A 13273-nucleotide genomic window follows, 5' to 3' on the forward strand; every position below is an offset into this window, starting at 1 on the left:
CATTTTGGTCCTTGAGTAGTGTTTGAACTATTTTGAAGCTAATCCACCAACCCGAGTCCCAGATCTGTCAAACGCTGCCGCCCATTGACTTACACAGTACTCATTTTTGGTTTTCCAATGATAACATTTATTCTTGTATCAGGATTGGATGACATGTGCAAGCTTTGCAGCCACCTGTTAGTGGAGATTGATGTTTACCATATTAGAGGAGGGAAGTGCAATGTTACTGCTCTCAATGAAAAAAGTGTTTAAAGGCACCACCAATAACTCCTTTCCACCTTCAGTTATTTGAACTTTACACAAATAGCTGCCCTGTCAACAAGGAACACGCTTACACGGTTTCAAAGTAAAACTTAAATTTGTTAATTATCCTTTTTTTACAATATATAAGCTTCCAAGAATAAGGTTACTTCTAATTATGAGCATGTCAACACAGGAATGACTAAGTAGGTACAGTGGCATGTGTGAAAGGAAAGATCTAAAACAAAAGCAGGCTACACAGTAGTAAGAAAAGCAGCAATATTTTAGGAATACAGCCAAAGCTGCTTTTTATGCCCATCTATCCCACAAGGTTTTTTCCTCATCATCTATCACAAGAGTTTTCTTTGTGAGATTTGTTGGGAGAGGCTTTTGCTTTCCTTGGAGGCAAAAAGGATGCGACTCATCCAAGGTCACTTGGTGGATTTTCACACCTGACAGGAGTGTCAAACCCTGGTTTCCTATGCTCAAACCACTACATATTAATTGAGATGCCTCTAATTCTACTACTGGGGGGAAAAAACCAATTAGTTATTACAAGATTTTTCTTAAATATTTGCTCCATTTATCAATAATAGAATTTTCTGAGTATTGCCAAAAGTTAATAATCTCAAACTACTAATTGCTTAAAATATAATCTACTCCTGTTTCGTACATAACATTAAAATGTGGGCTATATCTTATTTCTTAAACTATGGGGCGTCAATGCAACCCTGCTAATTGGGACTTCTGCTGTGAGTGGATGCAGAGGGACTACTTTCCTTTGGAGAATGTGGAGAGAGAGTAGTGGAACGATCAGCCTTGGGATCCAAAGTCAGAGATACAACTTTAAGGTATGGTTGGCTGGATGACGAAACCGAACTCCTAGGGGACCTAGAAGAGAAGGAGAAACAATCACACCACAGATCTAATCAAATGAAAGGAACTGCACAAGAACATGAATCATTTATTGTAATAAATGTTCCCCAATTAAATTGTACAGAAGTAGTTTAAATTCCATGGACTGCCATGGAAACCTAGTTCTGACAAATCCCAACCCCAGTGTTTACAAATTATGCTTCTTGACATCAGTCTTAGATTCTAAGTAAGTGGCATAATTTTAGAAGAATGTAAGGTATAAATTTATAAACTCGTATTTAATTGCTGTGAAAAACAAATCAAATGAAGGCAGGTGAGGGAGAGAAACAAAACATACTTGGGAGCAACTGCTCCACTGCCTAGCTTCCGGATTTCCAAACAATATCAAGAGCTATCTAGGGCAGATTCTCCTCTGTTGAAAACACAGCAAAGTCTTTCTCATCCATGAAATGTCTGCAAAGTATTATTTATCTGCAAGCCTCACGCTGTACAATTGGATTGCAGGGGCATCAATGAGTGGCAGTTCACCAGCCAGACTAATTGAGGGTTCTGTGTAAAATGTATTGCCAAGTGCCCAAAAGATATCAATCAGAAATACAGGTTTTGATTGTTGCCATGAGCTCACTAGAAACCACTCTTCAATTCTGTGCCACATATAATTTACAGGAAAGTGAGCATGGGTGTTGGACATTTGAGGTTGTGAAATAAGAAGAAAACTATATGATGATACAGAGTAATGTTAGCAGTTCTTAACATTATTTGCACTCTACAATATACATGCACTGCTAAACATGGGAAAAGTAATAATAATAATAAAAAAAAACCAACTTTATTTATACCCCACCACCATCTCCCCAATGGGGACTCGGAGTGGCTTACATGGGGTCAAGCCCGGACAACATGTTACAGCAAAATAAAACCAAAACCTAAACAACAAGCAACATAATCAAAATTACATAGAAAAAAATATAAACACAATAACAAAATAACATTCCAATAAACAATCACAATAACAGTGGGCGGGCCACATGTACAGGATAAAATGATTTAAAAATTCTAATGAGATAAAAATAGCAGGTCATTTGCAGGGAGCTCATAAAAAACACACGGTTGTGAAACTAAACTTCCAATTTGAAGGGCGTGTACTCCAGTGGCAGAAGCATTGAGGGGAGCAATAGTATGTTGTACACCTATTCGCCAAAGGCGCAGCAGAAGTAATTTATCATTTAGAGACTAATTTTTTTTCTTTTGCTTAGCCCAGAACAGTTTCTTGTTCCTTTAATTGTCACAAATCTTTATTTTAGTACTATTTACCTTTGTCAAGAGATCTTTCAGTGACCATGATTGACTATGCAAAGGAATCTTATAGCAACATCCCCCCTCTCTCTCTATATATACACATATACATACACACACATACATGTATATCAAAGGGAGAATGAAGTTGGAAACATAACCTTTTGTGAACTGAGTCACATGAGCATGAACTGCCTCTGCCACTCAGCTCAATGCCATGGTCACTATGTAGAAGGAAAGATTTCATTGTGAATCTATTTATACCAGAATACTTACATGCCTGAAGATGACGAGCTCTGACTAGATGACCGCAAACTAAGACGAGAGCAGGAATGTGTTGGAAATGGCATGGAAGCCTAAGAAGGGGGAAAATAGTAATATTACATAGTGAGACATCAACAGATAGAAGCATACTGATTCTGTATTGGGGAACTATTTTCAAACAAGCATATCATTTAGCACTGTACAGATTATCATGCCTGTGAAGGGCTTCTGTTTTCCTGCTCCTAATGCTCTGGTGTGGCTGAAAGATTGGAAGCACCAGTTCCAGATTACTGTCGTTTTGCATTCTAAATGAACTCTTTCTCATAAATAGTGTAAACAAGCAGCTTCACAAACTTTTGAATTCATCTTGTTTCCATTATCTACCATAGTTAGATTAACTGCAGCACAAAAAAACAGAAAGCAGTTCTGAACTATTCAACACCAGAGTGGAGAGATTCGTCCACAAGTGAAGAATCACTGCAGTTTGTTCTCATTCTCATTACATTAATAAAAGGCTTACTACAACCTTCTTCAATTTGGATACTCTGCTGGTTAGAAAAGATGGGGGCAAGGGGTTATAGTCCATCACTAATGGAAAACTAAGGGTTAGGGAAAACATGTTCAGAGCACAGCCAAATACAATGCCTTTGCAGGAAATTCTGAACCAATAAGTCAACAAGAAATGGTACCTGCTCAAAGTGTCTCTGAAAAGCTGTGTTTAACTCCGGATGCGTCACTGAAAGATCGAGGAGCATTTTGTCAATGGATCTAGTGAAGTCTTTCAGCGCACGAAGCTCAATGTCTTTTTCTTCCTGTGTTTCTGAATCAGTTTTTTTTAATGCTCGGATCTCTCTTGTTAATCGAGCAACCTTTTGAAACATAGCAATTAAAAGTCTTGCTTAAAACGGGCAAAGGTAACAACTAAATAGAAACTTATAGTACACATTTCCGAAGTAACTGACGATCTGGAACTTGTGTTCTAAACAAAGGTGAAACTTACTCTGGATTGACTTTCACCAACCTGTTTTCTGACTCTTTCCAGTTTGGGCTGCTGATCATCTACTTCTCTGGATAAGCGTGACACAGTTACGTTTTTCTCTGCTCTCTTCTCTCTGTAAAGAGCCTCATCTTTTAAGAGGGAATCCAGATTACCCTGCATGGTCTGGAGAGATAAATGAATACATTCACACATAAGCCTGTTTTGAAATTTCTCTGTGTGTGTGTGTGTATTGCAATATAGTGAACAATACAGTGCTACAAAGCAAGAGTGATTGATAACTGGGAAATAGAGGGAGAAAACATGGAGGCAGTGACAGGCTTTGAATTTCTAGGTGCAAAGATTACTGCAGACGCAAACTGCAGCCAGGAAATCAGAAGATGTTTACTTCTTGGGAGGAGAGCAATGACCAATCTCGATAAAATAGTGAAGAGTAGAGACATCACACTGGCAACGAAGATCCGCATAGTTAAAGCAATGGTATTCCCCCCTACAGATTTGAGAGCTGGACCATAAGGAAGGTTGAGTGAAGGAAGATAGATGCTTTTGAACTGTGGTGTTGGAGAAAAATTCTGAGAGCGTCTTGGACCGTGAGAAGATCCAACCAGTCCATACTTCAGGAAATAAAACCCGAATGCTCATTGGAGGGAAGGATATTAGAGGCATAGATGAAGTACCTTGGCCACATAATGTGAAGATAGGAAAGCTTAGAGAAGATAATGATGCTTGGGAAAATGGAAGGAAAAAGGAAGAGGGGCTGACCAAGGGCAAGATGGATGGATGGTATCCTGACTTGGCCACGGTAGTCCACGCTCTGGTTACATCCCGTTTAGACTACTGCAACGCTCTCTACGTGGGGTTGCCTTTGAGGACAGCTCAGAAGCTCCAACTAGTCCAAAGCCATGATTTTAACAGGAGCGGAGCGCAGGGAGCACACAACCCCCCTGTTGCGCCAACTCCACTGGCTACCGATCTGCTACCGGGCTGAATTCAAAGTGCTGGCGTTGGCCTTTAAAGCCCTAAACGGTTCGGGCCCAAGCTACCTATCCGACCGCATCTCTGCCTATGAACCCACCAGGACTTTGAGATCTTCCAGGGAGACCCTGCTCTCGATCCCGCCTGCTTCTCAAACTCGGCTGGCGGGGACGAGAGATAGGGCCTTCTCGGTGGTGGCTCCTCGGCTGTGGAACGCCCTTCCTACGGACATTAGACTAGCACCATCTCTAATGGTATTCCGCAAAAAAGTGAAGACCTGGCTGTTTGAGCAGGCGTTCCAATAATTAGTGCAATGATTGCTTAATGAACACTGGAATGGAACAATGGATGACGAATCTGGAACATGTTTTTGATGACGAGGGGACAGTGAATGGGTATGGTAGTAACTGTTTATTAATTGTGTAATGTGTTAGGTTGTTAACTGTTTCTATACTGTAGCACTGAATTTTTGCTGTTCGTATTTGTTGTGAACCGCTGTGAGTCGCCTTCGGGCTGAGAACAGCGGTATATAAGTAAGGTAAATAAATAAATATCCTTGAAGTGACTGGATTGACCTTGAAGGAGCCAGGGGTGGTGACGGCTGACAGGGAGCTCTGGCGTGGACTGGTCCATGAGGTCACAAAGAGTCGTAAACGAATGAATGAACAACAACACAGTGCTACAGTTGTAACACAGATTTATAAAATGGCTCTGTCATATCCTATTTAGTTAACAGGAAGCAGTCATTAAAGCATGGATGGTTCTTCACTGTGGAAAAACTCTGATCAGATAAGCCAATCATCTTTGGAAAGTTCCTGGATGAGTATTATAGGACAACCAGCATGATGTTGTGATTTGAGCAGTGGACAACAACTCTAGAGACCAGGGTTCAAATCCCAATTTGGCTATAGAAACCAAATGGAGCTACGGGAGGATACCACAAGATGAAAGGAATAACCAGCAAATTGTACAGTATAAGATAATAATTGATATTAAAGGGGGGGGGGAATAAAGGACGCAACATTAAGAGAAATATGGGAGGAAGATCTAGGGATTAGAATAAAGGAAGCAGATTGGGTACAATTATGGGATCAAAGATATTTAAAGGATTTATCGATACGTGTTAAAGAAAATTATTATAAATTGGTTTGGAAATGGTACTTAACACCAGTAAAGATTGCAAATATTAATAGGAATGCCAGAAAAAACTGTTGTAGAGGTTGTCAGGAGGTGAGTAAATATATACATATGTGGTGGCAATGTAAATATGTAAATGAATTTTGGGGGAAGGTATTTGGAGAAATAGAAGCTGGAATATGAAGCTAGGAAAAAGTGCAAGCATTGCATTTTTGTCACTATATAAAGTTAAGAAATTGAAAAAAAACCAGAAAGATGCAATAGATAACATGTTAACTGCAGCAAGATTACTGATAGCGAAGAATTGGAAAGGTAAAGTAAATATACCAATTGAAGAATGGTATAAAGAACTAAGGAAACTAGCAATAAATGATAAATTGACATGTAGGTTAAGAGTGAGGAAAGGGGTATGGAAAGAAAACGACTTCGATGAAGTTTGGGGAAAATTTATTGAGGACAGCTTAAAAGAAGTAGATGGGAAATTACCTCCACAAGAAGAAATTGTATTTTGGAAAGAGAATGTAAATTGAAGTGGCTCGGAAGGGGGGGGGGGGCACAAAGGTGAAAAAAAATGGTATACAAGATATATATACACTTATAGTTGATGTAATGAATTGAGTACAGAATATAAGAGTATTGAAGGTATTGGTGTATTGATGTATCCTAAGAAAACCAAGAAACCAAATGGATGATTTTGGGCAAGTCACATTCTCTCAGCCTTAAAGGCAATTCTTGCCAAGAAAACCCCATGATAGAGTCACCTTTGTGTCACCATAAGTCAGAAAAGAGTTGAAAGCACACAGCCAAAAGTATGATAGAACCGCTGTCAAAATTAATGGCACTCAGAAGCCTCTTTACCTGGATATCCTCCTGGAGCTCCTTAATCTGCCTTCTCTTGTACCTGTATTTTTCATCAGCGGCTCTTTTTTCTTCTTCCAATTTAATCTTCTCTTGATGTTCTTCAGCTGTAAAAAACATACCCCCATTTAGTGCTGGAAATTGGGCAGTGTGACTGCATCACCCATTTCCAACATGACAAAAAAGTATTCACTCTACAATAAACCCTCCAATGTCATCAACTCTGCAGAATCATAGAATCGGAGAGAGGGAAGAGACCTCGTGGGCCATCCAGTCCAACCCCTTTCGGCCAAGAAGCAGGAAAATCACATTCAGAACACCTCTGACAGATGGCCAACCAGCCTCTGCTTAAAAGCCTCCTAAGAAGGAGCCTCCATCACACTCTGGGGCAGAGAGTTCCACTGCTGAACAGCTCTCGGAGTCAGGAAGTTCTTCCTAATGTTCAGGTGGAATCTCCTTTCTTTCCTGTAGTTTGAAGCCATTGTTCACCGTCCTAGTCTCCAGGGCAGCAGAAAACAAGCCTGCTCCCTCCTCCTTATGACTTTCCCTCACAGCTTGATACATGGTCCTCATCATGTCTCCTCTCAGCCTTCTCTTATGCAAGCTAAACATGCCCAGCTCTTTAAGCTGTTCTCCAGACCCTTGATCATTTGAGTCACCCTCCTCTGGACACATTCCAGCTTGTCGACATCTCCCTTCAATTGTGGTGCCCAGATTTGGAAACAGTATTCCTGGTGTGGTCTGACCAAGGCAGAATAGATGGATAGCATGACTTCCCTGGATCTAGACACTGGACTCCTATTTATGCAGACCCAGATCCCATTGTGGGTTTTTTGTTTTGTTTTGTCTTTTTTTTGCCACCGCATGACATTGTTGGCTCATGTTGGACTCCCAAGATTCCTAATTTTATGACACAATGTACAGAGCTGATGCAACATGTGTCACCGATCAACTGAGGGCTGCTTAAATTATGCATGTAAAGATCAAAGAACTCTTTTTTAAAATCCACTTTTTAAAAATTCAAGCTTTCCTTTAAAATTGTTTAATTCCCCACAATTTTTTCAGTGACGTTGGTATAACTACATAACAACTAAATAACAAAACCAGCAGAGGGAGCAAAAAATAACACAAATAATGTTCCTAAGGAGATACAGTGAAATCACACTTTAATATTTCTGTATAAATGGGCAAGTCATTCTTCCTTTCAAGTCCTGCCCTTATTTCAACCATTCCTTTTGTATTCTTGCAAGATCCCTGTAGTATAAGTGATAACCACAATAATAATTATTCTTTTTCAAATAAAGTATATAAAACCAGTGGTAGCTTATATAATACGTACTGGGTTGTTTTAGGTTTTTCCATGCTATATGGCCATGTTCTAGAGGCATTGTCTCCTGACGTTTCACCTGCATCTATGGCAAGCATCCTCAGAGGTAGTGAGGTCTGTTGGAACTTGGAACAACAAAAGATTCCCCCAGGCACTACCAAACCATCAAATGCTAATTAAGGTGGTCATTTAAAACAGTCACACCTAGCTCCGGCAGACAAGAGTTCTTTGTCTCACCCTGGTCATTCCACAGATATATAAACCCTTCTTTCCTAGTTCCAACAGACCTCACTACCTCTGAGGATGCTTGCCATAGATGCAAGCGAAATGTCAGGAGAAAATGCCTCTAGAACATAGCCATATGGCCCGGGAAAACCTACAACAACCCAGTGATTCCAGCCATGAAAGCCTTCGACAATACACAAAATGTACTTGATTAGTAGAAAAGTGGAAATCTGTTTTCTTTATAATTCAGGTGTTTGTTGTTATGTTGTTTTAGCTCACTGTTGGTATGTATGTATTTTTAATTGATGTCATTTTTTATAATAACAACAGCTAAGCAGGGATGTGAACTATGATCCAGTTCATTGCATCCTTATTTCTAATTTCTGACCCCAAATGCACTAACATGTAGGCTCCATTTGAGTTTGCTTGTTCCAGTGCAGGTAGAAAGCACAGCCATTTCCTGCCTTCCTTTGCTCTTCCACGTCAGATATCTATTTTCTGCAGACGACATCATCATAGTCATCTTTATTTATACCCTTCCACCATCTCCCCGAAGGGACTCAGGATGGCTCACAAAAGCACTCCAAGTGCCAGACATTAAATAAACAATACATAAGCATATGAACGATGACAACCTAAATCTACTACAGCAAACATAGCTACGTAGCTACAATTTCCTTACTGTTCTCTGTGACTTTCCTGAATGAGTCCCGGTAGTTGCTATTGCAGTTATTAAGCACATGCAAAGTATTTTCTAAGGCAACACATTCTTTCTCAGCATTTTGGATCTTTGCATCCAATGCGTCTCCTTCACGCTGAAGATCCTCCTTTTCCTGGGCAGCCTAGAAAGAAAATAAAAATTGAATTTAGACACTTAAGGTGAATAACCAAATCACTATATCCTGAAAATGTCTCTTGCCCAGAGAGTGACTGCTCAACTAGGTATCAGAAAAAAGATGAGTACTAAGCAGTGAAATAAAGTCAGATTTTCCCTGCTTCATCAAGTCAAATATTGTACTACAATGTTTACCTCTGGGACATCCTTTCTCTATCATTTCTTTTTCTGATTTCTGTTACAATTTTTACTTGTTTTAAGTTTAGGCAACAATTAGGATCCATGACCATGGGGGTGCAATGGGTTAAAACCTTGTGCCGCTGAACTGCTGACCTGAAGATCGGCAGTTTGAATCTGCAAGGCAGAGTGAGCTCTCATCTGTCAGCTTCAGTTCCTGCCAACCTAGCAGTTCAAAAACATGCAAATGTGAGTAGATAAATAGGTACCACTTTGGTGGGAAAAAGCAAGAGACTTTCCAAAAGCTTCCCAGAGCCAGAGACGAGCACCACCTCCAGAAGCCGGAAATGAAAGGAGAAGCCTCTGCCTTTGCTTGTGTTTGTGGGTCTTATTGTATATGTTTGGAAAGACACTGAATGCTTGCCTATGTATGTAAATGCTATAATCCACTCTGAGTCCCCTAAGGGAGAAGGGCAGAATATAAATCAAGTATATTATTATTATTATTATTATTATTATTATTATAAATAAGGACTATAATAATATATTTATTTATAATAAATAAAGTGTATAATAATAATAATAATAATAATAATAATAATAATAATTATTATTATTATTATTATTATTATGTGAGATGCAGAAGTCTCCATGATAGATAGGAAGCACGCAATGAATTCAAACTTGAAAAGGAGGCATCATGACTTTTCCAGTGCTCAAATTATAATTGCAAAGGTGACAGAAACAATTTGGGTTTAGGAATGTACAATAAAAACTTTCACAAAGCTCATTAGAGAAAATTAAATAGGTGATAGCTGTGAGCAGGTCTATTTTTTTTTAAAAAAAAAACCATCACAAAGCCCAGTTTCTTTGAACAAACCATAATACTACTACCATAATATGAGGAGCTGGAAAGTTAAAATAAAAACAAGATTTAAAAAACCTCTTGTACTGGATGGCTGAAGATGGATGGTTTAAAAAGAGAGGTGGCAGAGTATAGATAAAAACAGGATAATTCTACGGAGTTCTCACACTGATCAGAGATAGCTGGCTTACCTTGATGACATAGTAAGTATGCGTTTTCTCTTCTTCTCCTTCTGGGGGCATCATTACAATAGTAATAATTTCATATCTCCCCCTCAATTTCTCAATTTTGCTCAGTCGCTCATGAAACTCTAAGCTGGTTTGAAAGAAATTTTAAAAGTTAGCTCACTTATTTGATGGAGAAAATAAGATTATGGTTCTCTATGTATACTGTGTTCTTTACTTAGAATCATAGAATCAAAGAGTTGGAAGAGACCTCATGGGCCATCCAGTCCAACCCCCTGCCAAGAAGCAGGAATATTGCATTCAAATCACCCCTGACAAATGGCCATCCAGCCTCTGCTTAAAAGCTTCCAAAGAAGGAGCCTCCACCACACTCCGGGGCAGAGAGTTCCACTGCTGAACGGCTCTCACAGTCAGGAAGTTCTTCCTCATGTTCAGATGGAATCTCCTTTCTTGTAGTTTGAAGCCACTGTTCCGTGTCCTAGTCTCCAGGGAAGCAGAAAACAAGCTTGCTCCCTCCTCCCTGTGGCTTCCTCTCACATATTTATACATGGCTATCATATCCCCTCTCAGCCTTCTCTTCTTCAGGCTAAACATGCCCAGCTCCTTAAGCCGCTCCTCATAGGGCTTGTTCCCCAGACCTTTTATCATTTTAGTCGCTCTCCTCTGGACACATTCCAGCTTGTCAATATCTCTCTTGAATTGTGGGGCCCAGAATTGGACACTACTTAACAAGCCAAGTGTTGCATCGGGAACCATATTAGCTATGGACCACTAAATTTGGGGGACTAGAAATATGGAAAATAAGTTATTGATTACTTGTTTCCAAGCTGTACGGTGTAAAAGCTGTTAACCACATTTAGACCACAAATCTGAGGATTCAGTGGGATGACGTCCAATCAAGTAAAAGAACTATGACTATAATGAGAAAGAGACTTCTGAGTGCTTTCCTGATGGTCTCATCTGTAGGACCATGAGGTTTCCAGTAGGATAATGATATAATTTGTCTCTATCAGTCACACAGCACATACTTTTTTGCCAGTGTTTTTACAATACCACATGAAAGTAGATGAGACAAGGTCCAACTTATGCCAATCATAGAATCATAGAGTTGGAAGTGACCTCGTGGGTCATCTAAGCTGGTTTGAAAGAAATTTTAAAAGTTAGCTCACTTATTTGATGGAGAAAATAAGATTATGGTTCTCTATGTATACTGTGTTCTTTACTTAGAATCATAGAATCATAGAATCAAAGAGTTGGAAGAGACCTCATGGGCCATCCAGTCCAACCCCATTCTGCCAAGAAGCAGGAATATTGCATTCAAATCACCCCTGACAAATGGCCATCCAGCCTCTGCTTAAAAGCTTCCAAAGAAGGAGCCTCCACCATACTCCAGGGCAGAGAGTTCCACTGCTGAACAGCTCTCACAGTCAGGAAGTTCTTCCTAATGTTCAGGTGAAATCTCTGTATTTTGAAGTCATTGTTCCATGTCCTTGTCTCCAGGGCAGCAGAAAACAAGACTGCTCCCTCCTCCCTATGACTTCCCCTCACATATTTATACATGGCCATCATCATGTCTCCTCTCATCCGTCTCAATGATGAAATTTCTCCTACAACTATTGGCCAAAAGCTTGTAAAAAGCCACGTGCTGGTGAAGCACCCTTGGTGAAGCTATTCCTTCCAATAAGAAGCAATAGCTGAACCACAATAATAATGTGTTACCTCTACTCTTGCCAAGGATGACAAGCCTTTCTGCACCTCCATTTACGCTAAAATACTATTGGTGCCCAATCCTTCCCAAATCAGAACTCTTCTTTAGTCCCACACAGAGAGACAAATACAGCATTACGTTGCAGATTTCGGCAGGAAGGGAAGACCCATCCAAGTCACTTTACCCAAATATTGAAAGGTTTGTTATTTCAGCCTGACAGTTGCAAAAGCTGCCCCCCCCCCCTCCAATTGATTGCATCTTAATATTGCCACTGCTAGAAGAGAATAAGCAACAGCAGGAAACAACCCCAAATCAAATTATATGCAAGTGCCAATTAGTCACATAATTATCAAAGAAAAACAGAATCTGCCTGCCTGCCTGGTGAGAGGTTAAGCTCCAGTCTCACTAAATCACTCTAATTTTCCTACTGCATGGGCTGCGGAGGGAAGAGGGAGGTGGGAAGGAAAAGTTGCCAAATGCCAACCGAACATTCATTTCCCAGTTGGGTTTAACCACCCACTGCACAGAGGTTCCTATTTCCCAGTTACTTAAGAGTTGCACAAACAGGCCTTTGCCATTCCCATTTCTTCATTTGTTTTTTATTAGCAAGAATTGCTTGGACCCATTTCTGCTCTACATGCTCTAGTTGAAAATAAGTGCCTGCTTCTGTTTTGCACCTATTATGAATTTACAGAAGGCAAAATGGAGCTGTTTCTAATAGCCATTCGGGGAAAATACAGAGATTAAAACAAATGTTAGCAGAGTGTGCACCAGGGTATAGTAGAATGAATGAATGAATCTGGGAAAAATCGGGATCAGTTTCAGCCATGAAGACCCCCAGGACACCCTGAGCCTCCTTTTTTCATCCTAATTCATTTCAGGTGAAATTTGGACCTCAGCAAGCAAGAGTCCAAAAGTGGCAGGCTCAAACCCAGAACCTCAATCAATGGCTGATATCAAATGAGAGACTCCCTCCTAAGCACACAAAAAACTGGGCGACTTGGAAATCACTGAACAGATTGCGCTCTGGCACCACAAGATGCACAGCCAATCTTAAGAAATGGGGCTACAAAGTGGAATCCACGGCATGCGAGTGTGGAGAAGAGCAAACCACAGACCACCTACTGCAATGCAACCTGAGCCCTGCTACATGCACAATGGAGGACCTTCTTATAGTAACACCAGAGGTACTCCAAGTGGCCAGCTACTGGTCAAAGGACATTTAGTATAATGCCAAGTCTGCAAACGTTGTGTTTTGTTTGTTTGTTTGCTTGTTTTTAATGCAATGCAACTGTTTTGGTTCTCTCC

General features: G+C 40.1%; 1 protein-coding gene across 1 annotated transcript in view; it reads right to left on the reverse strand.

The window, feature by feature from the left end:
- Positions 1-103: 103 nt before the first annotated feature.
- CCDC39 (coiled-coil domain 39 molecular ruler complex subunit) overlaps positions 104-13273 on the reverse strand; it is a 44861-nt gene continuing 31691 nt past the window's right edge. The window contains exons 14-20 of the mRNA XM_060767458.2: positions 10264-10387; positions 8878-9037; positions 6644-6750; positions 3698-3838; positions 3366-3545; positions 2689-2768; positions 104-1131 (exon numbers count right to left, since the gene is read on the reverse strand). Coding sequence (XP_060623441.2) covers positions 975-1131; positions 2689-2768; positions 3366-3545; positions 3698-3838; positions 6644-6750; positions 8878-9037; positions 10264-10387 — 949 coding nt within the window. The 3' untranslated portion in view covers positions 104-974. The remainder of the gene's footprint in view (positions 1132-2688; positions 2769-3365; positions 3546-3697; positions 3839-6643; positions 6751-8877; positions 9038-10263; positions 10388-13273) is intronic.

The sequence above is a fragment of the Anolis sagrei genome, chromosome 3 (assembly GCF_037176765.1).
Source record: "Anolis sagrei isolate rAnoSag1 chromosome 3, rAnoSag1.mat, whole genome shotgun sequence".
Classification (NCBI taxonomy): domain Eukaryota; kingdom Metazoa; phylum Chordata; class Lepidosauria; order Squamata; family Dactyloidae; genus Anolis; species Anolis sagrei.